Source organism: Leptosomus discolor, chromosome 15 (assembly GCF_034619465.1).
Source record: "Leptosomus discolor isolate bLepDis1 chromosome 15, bLepDis1.hap2, whole genome shotgun sequence".
NCBI classification, from domain to species: Eukaryota; Metazoa; Chordata; class Aves; order Leptosomiformes; family Leptosomidae; genus Leptosomus; species Leptosomus discolor.
The window spans coordinates 18,221,188-18,245,698 of NC_141405.1; the positions used below are offsets into that span (position 1 = coordinate 18,221,188).

Genomic DNA, 24,511 nt, shown 5'->3' on the forward strand with positions numbered 1-24,511 from the left:
CAACCTAAGATTTTCACTCCAGATTTCTGTAATCTTTCAGCAAGTTTTAAATGTTCTTATTTTCCTCAGGAGCAATCAGGATCAATAGACTGGCAAATGTCGGTGTACTACAGAGATCAAGCAGCAATATTAGTGGAAAAACACCACTTTAAGGCCGCTGCATGTATGCCACCAGCTATGGAACCCTAGAATGGCATATTTTGGGGGGCCCCAGAGCACATCAACAGGGCAAGAGGGAACTCTCTTCCGTCACCGGTCCCGCCAACCCCAAAAAACTGCCTGCCTCATTTAGGAATTGTGAAGTGTCGGTATTAACGGACATGATAAATGTTCTTATGGCAATAGGATAAAGAGGTTTACGCTATACTTCCCATCTAAAGAGCAAGAAGTTAAACATTCTATGTATCTTTTCAACAACAAACTGTCACGTGCCTGTGAGCAGCAGACAAGCACCTGGGCTTTCAGACCTGAATGCAAAGAACCAGTCGTCCTGCTGTTGCTCAGGAAGTTCATCAAAAATATCCTTCTTTAGCTACAGATTCAGATATGAAAAGACATTTTTACCATCTTTCCATTCTCGTGTTGCTGGGTTAATGATGCCAAAAAGCTCGTCATTGGTGACTGCCTTGGGGTTGAGGTCTGTCCAGACAGGACGTCGCTTCATTATCTGGTAAGTCTTGTTCAGGGATCTCATCACCTGCGATTTGCCCGTGCCTGCGTTACCCACCACGAAGACAGAGTGCCGGACCGTCAGCAGCTCCTCCAGCTGCACCACCTGAGAAAAACAGCCAAATTTTAGACAAAGATGCCAAACTGAAGTTCAGGTCTAGCTCCCACTGGGCCTCTTCTTTAGAAAGATGTGACCCAGACACACAAGCAGGTTTGACATTGAGTTTGGTCTAGCCCCTCTAATCATGCTGGGTGAAATCCTCAGCCTGCAGACAAACCTCCAGCACTGTTGGCATCTGACAGCCATCAGCTGATGAGGCTCTGCTCTCCAGGGGCCACACTTCAATGAGCCTACAAGAGTTAGCCCCTTTGTAAACCCAGAGACTGAGCCAGTGCTGGCTTTAGGGGCAGGTGCAACTGCACCAGACCCAGCATATTTGACTGTCTTCCAACAAGGTCGGCCTGCAGGGAGAATATTGTTCAGAGCCCTCTTTGTAGAAGCAAAGATGGTTGAGAAAACCCAAATGATTTGATGGTGATGTAGGTACAGCAGAAGATCACTTGGTCTTACTTTGAGCACAAAGTTGTCCTCAGCCTGCAGCTGGAGGTCCAGCACAGCCTGCCTCACAAACGACTCAAAATTCAAGTCACGCTTCCGAGGCACATCCAGCGCAGGGAAAAGATCCCCAATCAGCCCCATAAACACGGGCACGTCATCAGTCACAATCTTGGGGATGTTGAAGTCACGAAGGGAGCGCATCAGAACCTGGTCCTCAGGTCGCTCTGGGTCATCTCGTTTGAGAGAGCCAGCGACAACTAGCACTGACTTGATAGCACGCAAGCCCCAGTCATAGTGATCCTACACAGCGGGGGAGGGGGGAAAAAAAAATAAAAAAGTGGGGTGAGCTTATGCTTAGAGAGTACACCACCATGCAGGGGGAAGAAACAGCAGCTCCCCACTGCCAGACAAGTCAGCAATGGAAATACATCCAAATCTGTTATCTGCATTGTGGCTGGAGACCTCCACCAGCCTCAGTTACCTGATTTCCATTTCAGCAGGTGAGATTCTAATCAGGGACAGTATCAAAAAGTCAAATAATTCTGTTGTTCGTAACATCACGTGGACTTAGAGTTGGCAGTAAGACAGCAGCAGGACTTGAACTCTGGAGGCTTAAGGAATTTGGTTCACCTAAATCATAAAGCAGCTAAAGCAAGGCCAGTCAGACCCCTGAATCTGCAGGAGCTACCAAGGTGAAAGACTTCTAGTCCATTATGAGGCCCCAAATACCCAGGTTTCTCCATCCTGCCCATCACAAGATTACCAGCTATGTTTTTTCCCAGAGGCAGCCCACCAAACAGCGGCCAGTAAGGACATTGCTGAAAAAGGACCACAAAAAGGCATGAGGGGAATTCTTAAGCCAACAAGCAACTCTTTATATTTCTGCTCTGTTAATGAGAGCACAGCTGGATGGCTGACTGCTTTGTTTGGGAGGCCGTGGCTTCTATCAAGACCTCCAAGACATAGCACAAAGTTTCTGTGACAAGGCACCTCCCACCCACCCTCATGCTGGCACAGCCAAGATCAGGTTTTCCATCTGGAGTCCTGATTCAGCTCTCCTCTGGACACAGCTTTGATTTATGCAAATGATGACAAGTGATTTATGCAAATGATGACAAATCTGATTCATTAGAGATTTACACTGGAAGTGACCCTACTTGGTCAACACCTGACAAGACATAGGGAACTGTTAGACTGAACTCAGAGAGGGAAAGACATTATAAAACCCTTGCAGGCAGGTGATTCAATGGGAACCAAGAGACTAGAAAGCAAAGGGTCACTGAGTGCTGCCTCAAACACGGTGGAATTTGATGCCGATGAAAAAAATCACTCCTACTAATGCAGCTGGTCTAGTGCTTTTGTCTCTGCAGATCCTCCAGTAAAACAGTTTGAAAATTTCATTGCTCTGATGATCACGAACCTTCTCTTCTCCCAGTAGCTAGTGCATATGCATTCACTAAAGAAAAACTGTGAAACTTCAACCATGGAGCTGAGCAGCAGAGTGCCATGCTCTTGCTGATTTTGGAGATCAACAGGCTTCATGGTAACATCCAACCACAGAAATGGGCTCACCTGCTTGGACAGGAGCTCTTTGCAGAGTTGGTAGAGAGTAATGAACTTCCTGGCTAACGCTCGGGCCTCAATGAATCCCTCGGCCACCAACATAATTTCACAGATCAGCTCAAAGTCTGGCACAACCATCGCACATGGCCTGAAACGGCAGGCAAGAAAAGATTGCAGAACAAGTAAGTATTTCTTGACTAAAGGTCTTAGGGGGAATGGATTTGCACCTTTATCTTCCGGGTCTTCTCCTCTGAGCTAGGTCACATTCTGCCATTCCTACCGCAAGGTACAGAGCTCCTTGCCCTGCCTGTGCATTCCCAGACCCAGGCTTGTTGCGCGAGGCCAAACCTACAGGCGAATCCCCAATGCAAGTGAATTCCCCAAGGAAATTAAGTTAAGCCTAGATGTTCCAAAAGACAGTTTCTGCCAGTCTTATAATACAGATCACAAACCCTGACCTGGACTCACCTGAAGAGAGCTTTTAAATTCTCAGGTAGCTCGGTTCGCCCTGCATAACCAGGGTTCATGGTGATGAAAATGCCTACTGAGGGTACTAAGTTAATGTTTTCTCCAAGAAAATTGAAGGATTTCTTCTTCTCCCGTATTGCATCCTGCACACTCTTCACCTAGGAGCCAAGACAGCATTATTATTGTACTTGTGTTCAGTTATGAAAAACACAGCAGACAACAGTGCTGCCTTCCTTACGCTTGGCTCCATGACGAATGGGGCTTATCACTGTTTTGTTCTTTACTGACCATATAAAGCTTTATACACTGTTTGGAGTAAATCAAGTAAAGCAATATCAATTTCTCATCAGAATCATAGTCTGACAAAGCAGAAGGGAGAGCTGAAGAGATGGGGCAGTCAAGCTGCAATGGAGTTGCAAGAATTTGCACCCTTTCTCTGTACAACAACGATGGACGTTGCAGGAAGGTCAGTTCAGGAGCAGGAATCATCCCCAAAGCTGCCTGTGTCTCACCTTGACTTTTGACATCACCTGTGGGGCACATTTCAGCACATCTCACAGAAAAAATACCACCAAAAGCTAAGTCATCTCTTTTAGCTTCCTGAGGTAGCAGGAGGCCAGATTTGTGAGACAAGATCCAGAACTGTCCAGGTATCCACAACACAGCCAACATCCAAATGCAGTCCCAAGAGTCTAACACAATACGAGCCCCTGATCCCCTCCATCCCTCTTCACCTCTCCCCACACACCACTGCTCTTCATGACAGCCCACAACCCTGCTGTGCCTGCTCTGTTCCTTGACTAGGCCCAGAAGAGGAGCAGCATTTACCAATAAACTTGGCCTCAGCTTGATTGCAAACTGATCTCTTGATATCACTTGTAAAGGTTTCGGGACATCAGATATTAATTTAAAACAAAACCCACAAGGCAGAAGCTGTAAGACCTCCCCTAACACCTTTACTAACTAATATTATATTGTCTTTCATATTTGCCTGATGGCAGCTTTGTTCTTCTCATTCCTCACCTTCCAAATAGAGTAAGTTTATTAAAGCTAGATCACCTTTCTGCAAACAGCACTTCAGCAAGGGAGAAATCTCTCTGTATTCACTACTCTAACCTTATTGTTGTTTGCCATCTTAAAGTTAAGCAAGTTAATCGAATTTTTCTCTGTAAGGAACCATATCGACATTAGCTGCATGACTAAGACAGCCAATTAAACATCGCCATGGTTACACTCCTAATAGCAGCCAGGAGACACGATGATGGAATGACAGCCGTGCTGCTTTCTTCAGATGCTGTGCTCCAGCCAGGAGCGAGGGAATCATTAGCAGTTGAGTCATATCTGGGCTTCTTTTGTTCAGCTTCCCTTTTTATTTTAAGATCCTCAAAGACTTTTTTCAATGACAACTTTAAACTAGAACCTGACGGAAGAGAAATTGAGAGGGAACGATACATAAACTCCTGTACCCGCCTGGGGCTTCTTTGGGATGTCACGTAAGGTACCAATTACAAGTGAAAGAGAGATGAGAAGAGTGATGAGTTCGTGGAGGTGTTCAGAACAATGTCTTTGACTGAAACATTAACAAAAGTATAGAAACTTCTGGGCTTTAGCTCTTTCCTTCTGCAATACTGAGTCCAAAAGGGGGTCTAGGAAGAAATCAGTACCTCAGTCAGACATTGGAATTTTAAATCCTGCACTCAGCTGACACTTGGCTCTAGAAGACCTTAGACACTTTGGCACCTCGGTTTTCAGCACTGAAGTCTCCTAAGGCTCAAACCTTTAGGTTCTGCTCGTGTCAGAACTGTCTCAGCCTGGACAGTGCAGTTGAACACCCACCCTCTGCCCAGACTGCCCTGGTAGTGGGATTTACCTGGCATTTTCAGAGGATACCAATGTGATTTAGCATCTGGACAACATCCAGACACAGCTCTCCTTCAAAACAAGGACCAGGAGAGGTAGCAGGAGAAGGAGATGGGAAATCATTCTACAGGGAAAACACCTATGCATAGCCGGGCACAGCTCAAGCAGCTTTCTCCTAGCTTTAATCCCATGCTACCAGGGTATCCAAGGCAAGCACATAAGCAAGGGCTGCAGGTCTGCTGCGAGTTCCAGTTACCGAGTGCCACCCAGCTGACACTGCCTTTCAGGAGCACCGCACTGCACCCACGGGGCTGCCTGCATTCCTCCGAGAAATCACGTCACTTGGCCTGGAATACCCTCCAGAGCCGTTTCACAGAGATCTCACTACAGACACTGAAATTAAATCTACATCCCTATCAAAACAGAAGAAAGGAAAGATGACTGCGCAGTCTTGGTGACAGGTAAATATGACACTCAAGCTGTGCCTGACCGGAGGCAGCAGGTAACCTCCAAAAGTCCAGCAGGCCATGGATCTGCCCCAAATGCCACCATGCTCCTCTGGGACAATTTTTCCCTACAGGGCAGGTTCAGTAGCCATATGTCAAGGCCGCTCTCCTTCCTAAAATGATGCACCTCAGATATCTCACAGCACATTGATGACATGAGTGTCTTCCTCAGGAGGAATAGGTGCCATCGTGTATACAGATGTGGGAGAAGATGCAATAAAGAATTGCCTCAACACAAATGCTGTAACTAGGGGAAGAACAGAAGAGATAAAAGTGTTTGCAGCACATCACTGCTACGTCCTGTCAGTGCTGTGGTAATCATGGGATTAATCTTGGGATGTAATCCCTCACCTGCCTACACGCAGAACCGAAACCAGCAACATGCACTTTCCATACTTACCCTTGCTCCAAAGGCTGCAGCATGGCTCTGCCTTGTTCTATTTATTTATGAGCGTTTCTCCACTTACCTGTACAGCAACCACAGAAAGGACCTCGACTGAGATCCTGTTAAATTCATCAAAACAGCCCCAGGCTCCCGTCTGGGAAAGGCCTTTGTAAATATTCCCACAAGACTAAAAAAAAAAAAAAAAATAAAAAAAAATTACAAGAGTGAAATCACAAATGGAATCAGCTCCAGCAAAAAATGGATTTTATTTCCCAGCCTATTTATTTATAGAGATTTACAGTCTATTGTGGGTATTTAGAAAAGTGCATGGAAACAGCAGGCACAACTCAATTATAATATTTATAGCTCTGCACAGTTTGCCACTTGATTTGCTAATTGCACTTTCTTGATATATTTGTGCACTAGCTTCATTTAAAGGTCACCTGTGCTGAATTACTGACGGCCCAGCTTCCTGGGAGAGCCCATAAGCTGAATAAAATATGATCCAAGGCTACCAAAATCACAGTACTGTGCCAGACGGGTGGAGAGCAAGACTCAACCAACAGTTCAGCATTCTGCAGCAGCTGAAGGTTCAGCCTGTTTTGGCTTTATTCTGGGAGAGGATCCTGAGAAAACCAGGACAGGTCCCTTCCCATTCCAAGGCCTGCCAGCTTGCAAGTGTGCCAAGAAGAAACTACCAGGGTAGAAGTATTAGCACAGCCTTGGGCTCAACTAAACAGGCCACAATTTTTGAAGCATTTCACATGGAATCTAACTGCAGAAGGGAAGGGAAAGGCATAACGAGGCAGAGAGGACAGTTTGGGTCTCTGCCTCCTGAAGAACCTTATGTAAGTCTTAGAGATTAAAAGGGAGGAGGAGAAAAAGGTGTTCAGCAGAAAGGAACGTAGCAGGGATTTGAGGAGAGGTGACGGATCAAAGGGATCTCAGCTGGATTACTTTCATCCTGCACGTTTTATCGGGCCCTGAGCATCCCTAGCCCCACGCGTCAGCACTGTGGCTGAGGTGGGAGCAGTACCTTGTAGTCCATCTGCTCGGAGCAGTTAAACACGTACACCATGATGCCCAGGGCTCGCCCCAAATCTTTCGTAGTCTCTGTCTTGCCAGTGCCTGCAGGGCCCGCGGGTGCTCCGCTCATGGTCAGATGCAGCGACTGGGTCAGGGTGATGTAACACCTTTCACAGGGAACCACGAAGGAAAAAAGGCAAGAGACTGAGACTCGGTTCAACAGGTCACTGCTGGGCTACAGAGAAATGGCACAAGAGCAATGCACTTGGGAGAGCCTCTTTTCGGAAGAGCTGTACATGAGCGGGGTACATGTCTAAGCTGAAAGTCCTCTTGGGCATTAATTACCGCCACTGCTCAGCTCTGTTTTCTCCAAGAGATACTCATCTTCCACTGGGGCTGGCCCAACCTCTTACATCCAGGTTATGCTTTCTTTGGATCCTCACACCACACACTGACACTAGGTCTGTCCCAGAAAGCACGAGAAAAGCTCAGCTTTTCTGAAAGACCTTCCTCCTGCTTTCCAGTGCCCTTCAGCCCAAAGGACCCCATTCCTCAACACTAACTGAAACCTGCTCAGATGGCCTATGAGTTCCCACTCAATGCTGCAGCAAGCCACAGAACTTCTCCATCATGCTGATGACGGACACCATGGAGGTGCCCACAGGTAGGTGTCTATACTCCTTGTATGAGCCACAGAGCTGTACAGCCAACAAAACCTGATAATGCACGGGGGCTTGGCTCAGCTGATTAACATGGGTGACTAGAGCCACTTGAGATGCTCCTAGCTACTGAAATATCACATTGGGTGGAAAGATATGACAAGGGGTCCACAGGAGACTTGCATGCTTCTGGATTGGCAGCTGGAAGCCAGGTGGGACACCGCAGAGTATCTCATTATCTCAAGTCACCCTAGCTGTCCCCATTGAGACAACTGAACCAAGTGGTAGATGCCTATTTTGGGACAGGATGAAAGCTTTCTAGATTCACCAGCTCTATGGCACGTGGACATCTTGTGCACAGGCAGACACCCACAAGTGAGTGTCTTAATCTGTGAGCTGAATCCCACCACGGGATCTAAGGGACAGATACCCCACAGGGTACCATCACCAAATCACAAAGCAGGTGAGAGTTAGAGCTCTGCCACTGGATTGCTGGGACGCAGAGAAAGGACAAGAGGGATGTGGGTGTCCAAACTAAATCCATCTTCGGTTGGAAGCTCTTTCTCTAACCGCATGGCAACGCCCAGCTGTGACGGTATTTCCAGGGGACTTACCTGTCAGTCAGTGGAGTGATCACAAGCCGAGGGGTGTTGCCAAGGTATTCATAGGAGTACCGGAACTGGGCGTCACAGATGTTGGCAAAGCAGTGCCGTTCCTCATCTGACCATCTGTGCCGGAGCTGTGACAGCCAAATGAACGCCTGGGCGTTGTCCACCTGCAACGCACCCACAAGCACCGTCACGGGAAGGCCGGGGGTGCCGGGCATACCCAGCTCAGGTGTCAAAATGATGACTGCAATGAAGTTTTCATCAGGGATCGCTTGGTCCTCACTGTGAAGGAGGTGAGGAAGGTCACCTCCCTGCAATGTGGTGAGAAACATCACCTCCTCATCTCCCATCGGTAGAGGGTAGGAACTAAATTAGTAACCGTGTTGGCGGGAGAGGAAAAAGTGAATACCCAAGAGAAAGAGCAGCACAAAAACACTTCTGAAGAGGAGATTTAAGAAGCAGAGAGCTGTGAAGAGGTTCTTACAATGCAAAGAGAGGGACAGAAGGAGCAGAGGCTGCCTAGACAGGGAAGTGGCCACGGACAGCACCAGGGAAACAGGCTGGGGACAGGGGGACAAGGACAGCCATGACCAGTGCTCTCTGCACAACCAGCAGGCAGGCCCAGGAGATGGACCACTTCACCACAAACTGAACCAAGGCATCACCAAGCCCAGCTGAGCCTTGAACACAGAAACCCTGTGAGCAGCCTGGCTGCTCCAAGAGGACACAGATGAGGGTAGAGCCACAACACAGCACAGTCAGGGCACCTTCCCATCCACCTGCAAGGCTGGACACTTGGCACAGTGTCAAGGACAGGGGAGTAGCTTGGGAGAGGTGTGCAGGACAAGGGAGTCCCACAGGAGTCCCTGTGACTCCGCACCAGATCACGGAGGCTACCAAAAAAATAAAAAAGGCAAAAAAAAAAAAAAAAGCCTGAATGCTTTTTCTTACTTTCTAAAGTCATAAATGAGACTGCACCCAGCAGCATCCCAACACCACACCATCATCCACCAACACACGTCTGGGCAACAGGACACAGGGACTCCTGGCGTGGATCTGTGACAAATACAGCAAGTCCCGTGGTGCTGAAGGGCCATGACACAGAACAGCGCTGCAGGCTTATGGGGGCTTTCTTCCTCCTTACCACAAACGTTGTAGAAGTTCACTTAGTCATGTGTCTCCCACCGAGACAGGCAGTGATCTGAACGGCCTGTGTTTCGCCTATCATTTCTCAAACCCCTGCTCCAAAGCCCAACCCAGGACTCCACTGAGCCATGAACACAAACCTTCTGTGCTATCATCTTTGCCACCACGTCCCGAGCGTGCACGTCAATGGTGCAAATGGTCATGATTTTCTGCCTGTCACCCTTGGAGAGCTTCCCAATCAGCATGGTAACGAGGGTGTTCAGCTGGGTCACTTGCTTCTTGTGATATTCCTTCATTGCGTTCTCGTAGCCTTCCTCCGCCCTGGCGAAGGCAATCCCAACCTCGGTTGTCCACCAGATCTGGGTGCAGGAAAGAGCCACCTAGGGAAATGGGCTGGCTCAGTATCAGGGAAAAAAACAGAGCTTCCTTACATTCAAGAGTGATCCAGAGGGAGATCAAGGATGAAGTATCCGTGACATGAAATTAAGTATTTTTTCATACAGCAGTCACAGCAGACAGGACAACAGGGATCTGCCCCATGACATTCATTTAAAACATCATATCAGTAGCAGACACATTTAGCAGCTACTTATTAGTAAATCAGCACCTTTCACGTGCCTGACACAGCAGAGGAGGAAGAGTTGGAGACTACGAGGCTGTCAGAGGTTCATCTGAGAGGCTGTGTCTTCTCATTAGCCCTCACCACTTTTTCTGCTGCATATCTTGCTTCTCTGGGTGTATAGACATCCCGTGACCCACAGGGTGCAGCGGGCACTGCCCAAGGCCCCAGGTTCTGTAATCCAACCAAGAGTGTATCCTCCCTGGAGCCCAAATCAGAGCATGGAGCTCAGCCTGCAAACTCCATCAGGAGATTGCCAAGATAAAGGACAATTCATCCTTCCTCTCTCCTGGACAGCACAGCAGGGCTTTGAAACATCCCCATCCACAGCTAGAGGCCATTACTGAAAGAAGTGAAAGGCAGGACTGAAAGGGAAGCCAAGAGATGTCTTTCCCACATGCCAGCCTGAGTGGAGATGAGGAGCAGTGGCAGATACCTGGGCAGGGTAGTCGAAGAGCCACTGTTCCCTTGGCTTCTCTTCGTAAGCCGTGACGGCTTCTGTCATCTCGTCTCTCACAGTAGTCCTCATGCTGTCTAGGACGTGATTCAGCCAGACCTCAACCTGAAGGAGAGATCAAATCACTACGATATTTGCTCTTCTTAAGTGCCTTTGGTAATTAGTGAAGACAGGGAACGGGACAAGCACCTCAACTCCCAAGCTAAACAAGCCTCACAGCCTCCTTCAGACAGGGTGGCTTTAGCCAATTCTGGTACTGCAGGAGTAACATCTGTTTCCAAACACCAAGAATACAAGGCAGATTTTTCTTGAACTCCAGCTATAAGAGAAACCAAAACTAACTCCACCAATGAGTAATTTGGTTTGCTGCGTTCCACCTCCAGGCCATGACAGAATCATTCATGGGACCTGGGCACAATCTGCCATCAGCAGGAGAAAGCTGCTGACAAACTTGGGAGCACAATTCCTCCTGAATTTAGTATTTCACAGGCAAAGCCCTCACTGAGAAGACAGTTTAAACGCAGCGAGCTCCTTCACTGGGGAGCTCAGTGGCTGGTGTAATGTATTTTAGCTTCCTATAATAGTCCATGGAGAAAGGTGCAACTACAGGGACAAATAAGCTGAGCAGTAGTTTGATTCTTACTTTTCGTACTTTATCTCATCCTATGAAAGAAGGAAGATTTGGAAAACAGGAAAAAAAAGCTTTCTCTTGCAAAAGATACCCATGCAGAGGAACTATGGAATAGCTTAGTCTCTTTTCAGTCTGCATACCCTCCCTTACTGATGATACTTTTAAGAAGTTGTAAGCCTAACCTTCAAAACGCCTTAGAAAATTTCAAATTAAAAAATCTAATTAGAGAAAGGCCTTTCTCCCACAGGGGACTGTGACACCTATGCCCCATCTTAGTAAGGACCTCTCCAGAGTGGGACCAAGGGCTGTGGTGTAAGGAGGAATTAAATTCCACACCGCCTCTTCCAGCCTTTCTTATTCATAAAGGAATAGTAAAACTCTACGACATCTTGGCAACAGCAGCCCACACAAGGGGCAGGGGAGCAGACTCCACTGGACAGTTTTGACAGACAAGGTCTGCCCTCTCACCTGCCCACTGCAGTCACAGGGTTCACTGAAGCTGACATATTCCTCCTCTCTACTGTACATTCCCAGGCCAACTTTCGTTGGCTTTTGCTCAGAGTCCAGCTGGAATTTCATCTTGGTCAAGTTGTCAAAGAGTTTGGAAAGATGACGTTGCACCTGTGAAAGGAGTTGTTAAATAAAGTCACCGAGACAGGACGAGCAGAACGGAGATCATCACACATGTCACAGGCACAATCACGTTCACAAAGCATGATCCTGGAAATCTTCATAGCTCCACAGCTTCTCACACACGGCCAGGACACTGCCAACACGAGAGTCTTGCTGTCTCTCCCAGTACTTCCACCTATTTCTATATCATTTAGTAAACAGGCATGCCTTAATAAATCATATTTCCCCACACAGGGCAAAAGAAAAAAAAATCATTCAAACATTCTAGCACGACCTCCTAGCCCAAATTTCCCTACATGTAGTGATGAGAGGTCTCCAGCCATTGCTCCACCTCATCCTATTCTCAGCACACTGTGGATTTTTCTTGACTATGAACCTCCCTGTTTTTTCACTACTAGAAATCAATTTTGTGCCAATGTAAAGTCCTGAATTCTCCTCCATGGAGAAGAAAGACCTTTATTTCTGCCCAAGACCCGTGATAAACAGTTCAAGACCTCCTATGAAACACCCATCGTGACCAAAAGCGCTCTTTCAGAAGGAAAAGAATAAATCAGTCCTTTCCTGTTCACACCCAGCTGAGTTTGAAAAGCCAACAGGGAGATGCTAGCATTGCTACTGTGGGTTCCCAACATTGGCACCTGCCTGCTAGGAGCTGAGCAGGTCACCAACGCTTTTTCCAGATCACTACATAACACACAGCTACATCATCACTGCGTGGGTCACACGCCACTGCCAAGAAAGGCGGGCCTCTCCTAGGACTGCCGCTCCCACGGCAAGGGTCAGCTCACGAAGCAGTGCCAGACAGGAGCTGCCTCTCTCGGTGACAGTCAGAGACAGACTCCCAGTGACAGGAGGACAGACTCCCATGGCTGGGATGAGAAATGAGAGCAGCTCTAATGCTTTCAAAGACGAGCGGACTTGTCCGTTTAATTCTGACTCCCTGACTTGCAAAGGGTTACAACACTCCTCCTCACGAGCTGTCCTGCAGGTGGACAGAGCTCGACAGTCTTCGTACACACGTCCAAGCAGGGCCCAATCCTGGAAGGTGCTAAGTACCTCCCAGAAGCAAGGGGCACTCAGCTTCCTCCCCCCCAGATAAGCATGTCTCCTTTCAAATCTTAAGTAAACCATATAAACCTTTTCTTACATCTAGAACTTTCTGCTCACAGCCCCGCACTGTCCATCCCCAGACCCTAGCCCGTCTGCAGGCCTTCGATGCACTCCAGCACTTGGCGCAATCCTGCCTCAGAAGCACTGAATACACCTGAATCTGTGCAAGTTCAATACCCAGTTCAAAAGGATAATATCATTGTGTATTTAATCCTCCTTTAGGAATTATCAGACTTTGAAACTACAGTGGAAAGGCTGAGAGCATATCCATGTATGATCCTACTTGACATTTACTTTGAATTTACTGCAAATAGTTTTGAATAACAGGAATTTCTTCTTACTCCATGGAGCATTTCAACACAGTATCTTTTCTTTGCTTCCTGCGTTTTTTTTCTCTCTATTTTAAATATCAATCAACTAGGTATTTATGATACTCTGCAGGCTGAAATCACCAAGCAGCAGAAACAGATATAAGCAGTGCTAAAGGTTAGAGGCAAACAGCAGCATTTCCAAATGCATATGCAAACCTGCTCCGTTCATGTGCTCACAGGAATGTTGAAAATGATGAAAAGCTTAAAGAAGGTGAGATTACCCACTGCTGGAAGATGGAATAAGGAATTCACTCCTTATCCAACACTCTCCATTTGCTGTGAGCATTTTGATCGGTTTTACATACCAACCTCAGGCTAAGTGATGCATCCCAAACAATGTCTCCCAGAGCACAGCATTGCCAGGGAAAGTGGCCAAGGTTTCCTGGGAGCCACTCCTGTAGCACTAATAATCAACCCTAACGCTGCTATGCTCTACATGGAAAAACATCTGCAGGACAGAACCCTCTGAACTCTGCCCACTGAGGGACAGGCGCTGTCTGTGCTCCCCTGGGGAATGGGGGGAAGAGCACAGTGAAACCATTTCCTAAAACAGGAAGGTTACTGCAAGTTCCTCTATAGGATGATCCAGCAATTCACCGAGGTCAACAGGAGGAATGGTACATGTGGATTGACTTCCCCACGCTGGGCATTCAGGCACCATCCCCAGAAACCCAGCCTGGAGAGAAGGAGCCTCTGTTGTATCAGACGACACAGAAGCCCAGTGCAGGAGGTCAGACACTCAGCGTGGCCCCTGAGCTGCGCAGGGATGGATGACAACCCCAAAGACCTACTTGCTTGCCTTGGCCATAGACACTGTCTGACCACCAGTTGTCTTACCTCTTTCAGTTGTGTTCTTCTCTCTCCCTATAACCAGGACATCCCAAAAGCCTTTGCATGGGGGAAGAAAGAAGTGGCTGACTAGCAAATGTCTCTTCTGCCTAAGAAAAGGGAACTCTCCAAGCCGTCGGCTGTAAACACTTCCACATTTGAATGCCCAGTCTGTGGCTCTTTCAACAGCAGATGCTGCTTGCTGGCATCCCAGGTTGGTGATCCAAGGTCAGCAACAAGTTTTGGCTGAGATCCTCGAGAAAGATGGTTTCCTCCAACCTCATTGTATCCCAGCAGAAAGAAACCCACTGGTTTTTATGGCATCAAAACCACAGCTCTGCTCTGTGCAATGCTTTCAGAACCATCCGCAAGCATCACCAGGGTTAGATCAGACAACATACAGTGCACATGCTGCCTTTCAAAGACAACAGATGAAGGCCAGCTGTGAAAGAATTACTAATCCAAGTGAGGGTGGGAAAAAAAAAGCACTCAAGAAAGGATAAGCTACAGGAGTCCCAAGATAGCATCTTCTACGGTGACATTACTGACAGCTGGAAAATGCAGAGGTGATGCAGTACAGGCTTACCAGCTGTGGGTTGGTGCCATTGGAAAGAATATCCAACAAATCCGCAGAAGAAACGAAGTAAAATCTGGGAAAGGCCAACCTCTTCATGTCCAAATATTCAGCCAAAGCCTTCTCACAGAGAGACAACCTGGGGAGACAGAGCAGATTAACAGAGCCCAGGACAGGGGAAAAAATATCTTTTCATGTTGCATGCTACAGTTTGGGTTATCAAGGAGATTCTCCCCTGCCGTGGGGAAATGCCAGCCATGAGCTGAGCATGTAGCCTGGTCATCTACTGCATTTTCCAAAGAGGTCAACATAGCCCACAGTAACTCATAGATCTCTCTCTACTCCCAAGGGTCAAACAGCCGAAGAGCCAGAAAAACCTCATAAAACCAGCAGGAACACAGGTGGTAGAAGAGGCTGGAAAGGGTTTGCAGGCTGACCTGCTGTTTTAGACAAGCTCATAACTGCCACAGGTGATCTCACACTGGGATGAAAGTTTCCATAACTGCTTTTATTCTAATAAGCTGCATTTTAAAGTCTGATTTAGACCTACTCAGCTTTTTGTGCTTGTAAAGCCTGAAAGGAAGCTTGTTTGCTCCGATCTAAAATGAATCTTTCCGTGTTTACATGCAAAACTGCTGCTGAGCTTACAAAGTTCATAAACAACATGCAGCTAGTCCTCTGTGAGGAACGTTGGCCTTATCTGATTAAAAAACAAAATAAATATTTATTTTAAATGCATTGTTATTACTGACACAACAGCTACCATATTAACTTTTAAGTGTGTTCCAGGTAAACGAGCTCATGAGTTAAGTCAGGAGAGTATCCATCTCGGGACACTAAGGTCTTTCTCAGAGAGTCTAGTTATACCATGTATCAGGGGTACACACGCAGGGATAATTTCGTAAATCAAAGAACATGGGCTCAGCTCTGCAGATATCCCTCCTCGGACTGCTAAACAGATATTTAAGGCATTGTATCAGGGGTGGCAGTGAAGCCATGTTATTAAAACCAGCTGAATACCTAGCTTTGTACGTGCACAAATCAATACTCAGGATGAGAATTTGCATGTACACAAAGCCAGGCTCCACTTTGGCAGTTTCAGGGTGATGGATCACAAATAAAAAAACTCAAGAAAGAGCAGAAACGCTGCAACTTGTAAATGTAAGGAATGTACAGTCTAGGAAGAAAGTCTTGGAACACAAGTTAAACAAACTTACTAGAGCTGATCCCAGTCCCTGCCAAAGTCCCGGCCTTTTTAAGTTCTACCTACCTACTCTGAATGTCCTCCAGTTTTTGGGTCAGACCTGGTTTATTGGTGGCCTCAACTACATTTGGGGTTTTCTGAGCTTCGTAGGCCAGTTCTTTAAAATCCACATCAATCCCCTCAAAGCGTTTGGAGTCCTAAAAAACAATACGAGGAACACGTTGGTGGTAAAACACTAATTTTGTGCTAAAAGATCCCAACCTCTAGGTGCTGTCTTTGGGTTGAAAGGGGAAGAGTCTGCAGAGAGCCTCCTGTCCAGTGCAGAGGGATGTCTCCACCACCCCAGAAGCGCTTTTCCAGCCATGTGCCCAAAACAAGTCTCCAGTCAGGCACTTGCCACCTTCTCACTGTCTCCCACAGGGGTCATGGATAAAGTGACCCGTGCAGAAGGCAATGCCTAGGACCAAGCATTTTCATGGCACTGAATGCCTCTTTGAATGTCTCCTCACAACTCTTCCTCTCCCGTGTCCAGATGAAACACCATTTCCCTGGCCGCAGCAGCAGGAAATGCTCCCATACAGGGGGAAAGGCTACCAACTCCACGGGAGTTCACTCTTCCCCTCTTGCTAAAACGTAGGAGTCCCAGTGCCCATCCCTGAAACGAGTATAACGACACTTGCAGACGAGAGCCCTCCATTGCCCTGGGAACTCCATGTCAGCAGCAGAGGAGCATGCTGGCAATTACACTCTGCACCTAACAGGGACCCTGAATTTCTGGAGTTTACTGTGAAGAATACATAAAGCTCTGTTCAAAATCTCTCTGCTCCTCCCTTATTCCTAAGCCGGGCCTCCTGAGCGAGCCAGGACACTGAATAAAAGTGCTTCAAGCTTTCCTGGTAACACTTCCACATTAACCTGTGCTCAGTCCCAGCAGCAAGGCTCTGGCTGGAGGGCTGAGCCCTCCCCGCGCACAAGCTGTGTAGATGTGTATCCCACGCCCTGCCAGCACAACCTCCCCCAGCCCTGGCTGCGCCCCGAGGAGGTTCAGCCTCCAGAGGCTTTGAGCTTCATCTTTTCTAGGCAAGGGAAGAGGCTGCTCACTCAGACCCCTGCTAGACGGGTGCTGAGGTGCAGACAGCTGCTCAGTAGGATGGAGGTGTAAGTCACGAGGGGATTTCGTAGACGCCATCAGATAGCTGCTGGGTACTAACAGCTTGCTGGCACACGGCACAGCCTTCAAGGCACCGGCGATTAGCACCGGTATGTATCTGCCCCCCCGCAAGCGAGGGGCGCCCAGCCCCCTCCAAAGCAGAGGGAGGAACAGCCCAAGCAGACCAGAGGGAAGGGATGGAGACAGGGCGGTGTGTCGTCCGGGGGTCGCTGTGCACGCGCCTCGTGGGTGTCGGCTCTCCAGCTGTGCTGTCAGTGACGTTACACGTGGATGGGGACGGCAGCAACACAGTCAACTGCAGTTCCCTCGTGAGCGACAGGCTGGTTCCTCAGCAGAGCTGCAAGTGGTCCAGCAGGGCCAGGAACCAGCTTTGACGATTTTCTTAATAATCACGGGAATCTAGAATAAGACTGGAAGCTGGACTCAAAGACACCCCCAAGGAGGTCACCAACGACACCTCCGTTCCATTTTCCAAAGCAGGAGTGGGAGAACAGCTGCTGTCCCCCTGCACCAGCCGGCAGGTGGGGAAGGGGATGCTGCCAAAGCTGCCTGGTCCAGCTCTGGTTTGATGATTCGCAACGCCTGAGTAATTACCCCAGCCCTCTCCCTTCCAAGGAAAGGCAGAACGTGCCCGCAGCACTGAAGGAAGCCAGCAGCCTTGTGCTCAGTCTCCAGGAGCTTTGTGTATATTATGCAGTGGTGGAGGGAAGAAAATCAGCTTCTCAGCATGGCTCAAGCACAACCTACAGTACAAAAATGTACTGGGGCAGTACTAGGGAAACTGCAATAGCACTAAGGGAGCCTCCAGAAAAGCAAGGCAGCAGAAGAAAAGCCCTGTTTTGGGGCACTTGGTATTATAGCTAACCCTATTCCATACAACGGAGGCTCTTAGTCAACGCTTTCCAAACAGGAAAAATAGGATTTGGGGTTTCATACCTCGGGAAGCTGTGCCCGTATATCTTCCGAGCCTATGAATATGCTCTCTAAGTGAGACCATGTATGCTGCACTTCAAACCAGAGAGAAATGACAGAGTCCGCAGTGGACAGCTTCCTCTGCCATGCAGACACTTCCTCCAAGAAGAAAGCAATATATTTGGATGTCATCAAATTCTGCAGCTGCACCTGGTTGTCTTCTAACGTTTCAATGAGTTCCTCATCAGACTTCAGCAAGGGGATGTTCGTCCGAGGGTGAGGCTCATACTGAAACTCCATCGTGCTCCAAGTCATTTTTAGCTCCCTCAGGACTTTCTCCATGCTCATTTCTCGCACTGCTTTGTCTACAATGCCACGAACTTCATCCTCAAAGTTATGCAGGTTGAGCTTCAGAAGGTCAGCCAGTGTGGTGTCCGAGTCCATCACAAACCTCACACCTGTCATCTGCATCAATTGATTCCAGTGTCTTTCTCTAATGGCAGGATTTTGAAGTTCTGCCACAGCTTTCAGGGCCATCAGCATGTTCTTCACCTTACTGTCCAGCCCAGTGAAAGCATCCCATGCCCTCATTTCCTTATCCAAATTCCGAATCTCTCTTGCAAACTTTTTACACTCCCGATCCATGTTTTCCACATTAATATCCACCCATTTGGTGGTCTGCCAGTCATCAAGGCTAGTGTTCACAAGGGAGATCATATCCCAGAGCTCTTTGAGAAGACACAGCTCCTTTCTGCACTGCTTCAGTTGTTTATAATCTGGCACCATGACTTCAAACAGACCAGCTGATTCATAAATCGAGGTCATGGCTGACTCCATTTGTTTAATCTCAATGTGCTTTGCATCCAACAGTTGATAAGGCTTTTCAGTGTCAAACCTAGAAAGAAATGTTTATTCTTCTTAAGTGATATTGTAACAACTTCTAAAGAAAACGTAAAGCAAACAGTGCCTCTAAGAGACAAAGCAGAGATGAAACGTCTATAGTACACATTGATGGTACAGCCACACGGCACCACTGACGTCACCTTAAAGCGCTATTGTGCATTCAGCATCCAAATGCAATCTCTTGCTGACACTGGACAGTGTTCCCAAGGACAGAACACCCCAGGCATAACAGTTACAACACTGTGAGAAGGTAGGAAACGTACGCAAGGGCTCGAGCACACGTCCTGAGGACACTCGGAGACGATCCCATAAAGCTTTTTTTTTTTCCCTCAGGGCTTCTCTGATGCTATAATTTGCCCATACCTGAACGGTGCTTCTTTCCGAAATCGCTCTCTGAATCTGTGCTGCTCAACATCAAATGCCGCACAGCTCTTGCGCAGAGCTGTCATTTCATTCGCCTGCAGAGGAGCCACATGCTGTTTCACAGCTATCGCCAGCTTCTTTATATTGTTCCATTTTTCTGGCAGCTCCTGAAAGCAAAATTTAAATGCTGGTAGGCAGTGCTTACTATTCAATATAAGGTGTGTCTGATCTTTTCACAGGTAATCACAGAACAGGAAAAGCAACAGATTTCATGTCTAAAACTGTAAGGAAGTTTTGTTGTGATGCAAAGGCTAAACACACAATTTGGGATAAAACTTGGCAGTTATTCACAATTTTGAAGACTAATGAAGATTGAGACCTTATAACTGACTGCTCTGATTGTAAAAACATGTTCAATAACTCCAGAAGAAGGGTCCCAGACTAGATCCTGGGCTCCCAAGATGGTTCAATGCTCAAGAGAGAACAGTGATCCTAACACCAAGCCCAGCGGACCCACAGCCAGCTGGGAGCAGCTGAAGGCTGGAGCATGGGCTGCGGATGCAAGCTCACCAGATCATCTGGCTTCCCAGAGCTAATTAAGAAAGAGCTACTGGGAAATTTCCTGATGGCTTTTAGAGCAGGAGATGTTATCCAGTCTGGGGCAGATCCTTTCAGCCTGTGTATACAATATTAGCGCTAAACAAGACTGGTTTCTTCCTCAGGTCTGCATCCCAGCTACAAGTGCACAGCACTGCTGACAATCCACCCTCTGTACCTGGGATTTTCTCCAGAAAGGGGTTTTATTTCTTCTCACTAGGCTCCTCAGGCCATATCCTCAGCCCAGACACTGACACCAGCCAAGGACTCTGCTGTCTTCAAGACCCAGCACTTTGCTCTTGGAAAGCCCACTTCCCCATGTACTGTTCAAGCCTACATGAAAGACTTTGGGTTTCTTTTCATCCCAGTTCACATGGTTAAGGAGGTTAATGGAGACCCATCAACACTATGGAAAGAAGGGAAATAACCTGGAGGCAGCTCTGAGGCAGCAGAGATGGCCAGAGTGGGGCCAGTCCCTCCTGTGGGGTCTCTTTCTGGCACTTTATAATCCAGTCTCAATAGAAATCAGTATCCATGACTGCAGCAGGGCACACACAGAGCTTCTCCCTTGTCCTTCTCATACAAGCTACTGGCTCCATCCGATCCATGTCCAAAGCCATGGAGGGAGTGGTACCTAGATGAACATCTCTGGTTTTCCCATTCTATACAGGAGTGAACGAATCATTCAACTACATGTTGCTGTTGCTTGCCAGAAAGAACAAAACTGTTTTGCTCTGTCCTGCACCTGAATGGCTGCCCCGCATCCCGCATTCCTCCTGTCAGAGACATAAATCAGTTGTTTGAATGCACAAACAGGCACCAAACGAGCAGCTCTTCAACAGAGGAATTAGCACAGCCAAGGTTCCCCGCAGCACCATGTTTTATGTTGTACTGCAGCTGTTGCAGCAGCCAGGCCATCCATGTAATGCAGCTCCCTGTTTTTTCAGGGAGTCTGTAGGAACCCAGGTACCTTTAGGACCCTGATCTATTCCAAATTTGGTGACCCAGCCACCCACGGATCACGGTTGCACAAGCAGAACACCAGGGGATTGCTAAACCCCCCTCAGCTTCCATCCAAGACTGCAGCAGAGAGCTGGCGCCTTTGCTGCACAGGTGCCTCAGGCAGGAACACCTCCCCAGAAGGTCCTGCTTTAAACCTTGTGTCCTACCCAGACCCCTCTGCACACAGCACCCGACGGCTATAGGGGATCCATCAGCATGTAGCCACATGCTTCTCCACTGCAATACCTTGGCTGTTGCCGGTGCTTTTCTCCTGTTCCCCAAGGCTGGCTGGGCACCTCACAGTCTCTTCCTAACCTCCATCTCCTGGTCCCCTTTCCAGAAACGAAAGGAATTCCCAAAAGAAAACTGATTCATCAGAGCCAGACGTGGAAAGGTACCAAAATACTTTAATAACCTGCTCCCAGTGATGTCCTCTGGGTCAAACAGATTTGGTGTTACAGACCCAGTGGAGGACTGAAGTCCTATGAGAAGGCAACTCATCTGCCAACATTATCCTTCCCATCTCCACAGTTGCCAAGAACTGGCTTATTTAAAAATAATTATAATTCAACCTAATTAACAGATGTATTTGAAAATGCATTAATTTTTTTCAAGAGTAATCACTGGGAGTTGGAGCAGGCAATTCTATGTTTTTTCATACATAACAAAAGGCTTAATCTGAGCTTTAAAAGAAAAATCTCAATGTAACTCCAAAATTTAGAGCTATGAAGGCATATCCTGCAATAGGCAAAACACTATCCACTGAGGCCCTCTAATGACAGGGAGTGGAGTCTTAAATATTCCTACAATGCTCTTTAGCTCGCACTTTGACATCTGCTACTCAGCAAACTGGTGCGTCCACCGCGAGTTTTCACGCACCTCCAGTTGCTTATAGACTTCCTCCGGCAGCTGCTGCTCGTACGTCTTCAGCAGTTCGACGGTTTGCTTCAGGGGCTCAAACATGGCATCGGTGACCCCATGCCTTTCTTTAACGGCCAGGAGGTGACCCATAATCTCCACCAAGCCATCATAATCGCCTTTTTCAACCTTTTTGCTCAAACCTTTATCAGCAGTTTTTATGAACTCGTCAAGGTCAGCCAAGCTACAGAACACACAGCAGAAAAGCACAAAATGAGAGCAGTTCCTATTGAAATCGTTGTCAGCCTTGCCCCAGGCAGCTGGACTGGCATGGACAGGGAAAAGGCTTGGCTAACCCTGTCCATTGCATGGCAACGTGCTGAGGGCATCAGAACCACCACGCACGCTCAAAGGGATCCATATATGTGGTACAGCTCCCTGCAAGGAACAAATGAATAGGTTGTGACTGCTCAGGTTGGAGAAAAGGTATCTGAGAAGGAGTGTAATGAAGAACTGTGAGCTCAGGAGTGGTCGGCAGAGAGTGAGTTTGAAAGGACAGTTTTCACCTCGTGTCTTCCAATACAAGAACTCAAGATCTCCAAATGAACCTGGCAGATTGCACAGCTACAAAGAGCAGGGATTCTTCTTCACACACCGCCTCATTTCACAGGGTAACTCCCTGCTGCAGGAGGATGCAGATGATAAAAATTCACAGCAGTTCAGAAAAGCAACCAAACATTTGTGGGAGAAAAAAAAAATCCATCTATGTCTTTAAACACAAAGGCATGACCCCTGGCTCTCAAAGTCCTTGAGCTATAAATCATTAGAGACAAGCAGAGTATTTGGGGGAAGTTTTCCTACCTGCTTACCCTGTTCTTAATCTCACCAGCTACTGGACACTGTCAGCAGAGGCGTGATGGGCTCCTGGATCTCTGGTCCTTTCCAGCACAGCTATTCTCCTCTTCTCAAAACACTTCCTTTTTAAGTGCCCACTTAAATGCTGTGGATGCTGCTTGGCCAAAATGTATCCTTAAGTACTTTACCTAATAAAGACTAAACTGCTGAGTCAGGGACTCTTAAGATCCTAAATGCCTGTTCTAAGCTACACAAAAACCTCTTTGCACAGAAATGGTCTAACAGAATTGTGGTGCTGATAAGAACAAAAGAGAACGTATCATCCACCACATACAGCAGCCGTCACTACTACATGAGCCTGTAAACACTCCTTTGTAAGCTTCCCAGACCTGTGACCATCTTCAGCTGCGAATACTCGAATCATCTGACGTATTGTCCTACACAGACCTGGCTACTGAGCAGCTATTCAGAGCACGGAACGCACGTTAACACAAAATTTACACCCAAACCTCCTCTTTTTTGTGACCTTGAAACTACCTCCCCGTGACTGTTCATGCCAGCCACAGAGGGCACTTAAAAGAGCAATGCATTTAGAAACAGAGCAAGTATCTCATGGCATTAATGCAACTTTACTGATGGCTAATATCAAACACCACAAAGTAACCACAGAGCCCTAGCAGAGATTAGAGCAGTTGGATCAGGATGAGCAGACAAACAGACGTCCTATCTAACAGCACACAGCAGGTCCCAGGAGCATGTCCACGTAACTGTTTCCACTTTACACATCAGCCACAGCAGTTCCCAGCAGAGACCAGGGCACGGAAGGTATGGGGGGGTGACGGCATTAGCATGCAGTATGGACACCCTTCTCCTACTCCTGTACTAGGTCATCAGTGTGAAACGATAAAGGCCACCCATGACCCTTTGGTCAGCACAGGTCCCAGGGAGAGGAGGCAGGAACAGCCCTTACCTGTGCGTGACGTGGTCCACGAGATGCTGTTTGAACACCAAGCTCCACCTTTTAATCACGTTCAGCAAGGAAGCCTTGAAAGGCCGAGCATCAACTTTCATCCAGCCCTGGAAGATGCTAACGGGCTCAATGCGATTCACCTCCTCATAGATCTTCTCATAGGAGTCGATCTGCTCTCTGAACTGCTGCAGCGTGGGAGGTGTCTCGGGGACCCCATCCTCCGCATGGGCCTCAATTTCTGCAGCGGTGAGGATGCGCCCGTAGAGGAGGAACTGGCGGCAGAACTCCTTTCTGTCATCCCCATAGAGGTAGGAGTAGCGGTCGAAGGTACTGCGGTAATCGCAGCAGGCCGCCATCACAGCCTGCACACGTCCCATCAGGTCGTGGCGCATGTCGGCCAGATCAGCCATGTCCTCCATGTCAGCCTAGGAGAGGAGAGTGCAGCGATGCAGGAACAGCGTGGTACCTCCTCGCTGCCACAAGGCATGAGGGAGCTCCACGGACACGGACCTGGTAGTGGAGGAAGCCGCTGTGCTCAGCCAGCCTGGGCACCAGCGATGAGATCCGGTAGATGTCATTGAGAAGACCTTCCACCATGTCATAGAAGCCATCGTTTGTGCCAGGGTCCAAAGAGGGATGAAATATTAAATCTGGGATCACCAAATCCAGCTGCACCTCAAACAGGGGAGCGAGCCCTGCCTTGGGATCTGGTAGGGAAGAATAGAGATGTCAGGATCTTTTTCAAGGGGAGAAAAGTGATTTTGAGCCACCACTAACATCCCACCACAAGATGCTCACGTGCCCCACAGGGACTCCAGGCAGGTGTGAGCACAGACACCCACTCACTGGGTCCAGTGACGTGGTGTCTGCACACAACACAGAGGAGATGCTGGCAAAGTAGCTGATGTTTTGGTACCCACAGGAGACACTGGAGAACAGACGAGACACAAGTGATTTAAGGACCAGAAAAAAATGCTGTGGAGGAAGGCTTTGAAGAGACCGGG

At 47.9% G+C, this 24,511-nt stretch overlaps 1 protein-coding gene across 1 annotated transcript in view; it reads right to left on the reverse strand.

Annotated features, from left to right (window-relative positions):
• Window positions 1-24,511, reverse strand: part of DNAH9 (dynein axonemal heavy chain 9) — a 204,454-nt gene that overhangs the window by 150,676 nt on the left and 29,267 nt on the right. Inside the window, exons 18-34 of the mRNA XM_086473546.1 lie at window positions 24,018-24,214; window positions 23,508-23,932; window positions 21,704-21,926; window positions 19,226-19,392; window positions 17,984-18,854; window positions 15,943-16,073; window positions 14,685-14,811; window positions 11,625-11,777; window positions 10,505-10,630; window positions 9,590-9,829; window positions 8,310-8,470; window positions 7,047-7,203; window positions 6,093-6,197; window positions 3,260-3,417; window positions 2,801-2,939; window positions 1,241-1,528; window positions 565-775 (exon numbers count right to left, since the gene is read on the reverse strand). Coding sequence (XP_086329672.1) covers window positions 565-775; window positions 1,241-1,528; window positions 2,801-2,939; window positions 3,260-3,417; window positions 6,093-6,197; window positions 7,047-7,203; window positions 8,310-8,470; window positions 9,590-9,829; window positions 10,505-10,630; window positions 11,625-11,777; window positions 14,685-14,811; window positions 15,943-16,073; window positions 17,984-18,854; window positions 19,226-19,392; window positions 21,704-21,926; window positions 23,508-23,932; window positions 24,018-24,214 — 3,879 coding nt within the window. The remainder of the gene's footprint in view (window positions 1-564; window positions 776-1,240; window positions 1,529-2,800; window positions 2,940-3,259; window positions 3,418-6,092; window positions 6,198-7,046; window positions 7,204-8,309; window positions 8,471-9,589; window positions 9,830-10,504; window positions 10,631-11,624; window positions 11,778-14,684; window positions 14,812-15,942; window positions 16,074-17,983; window positions 18,855-19,225; window positions 19,393-21,703; window positions 21,927-23,507; window positions 23,933-24,017; window positions 24,215-24,511) is intronic.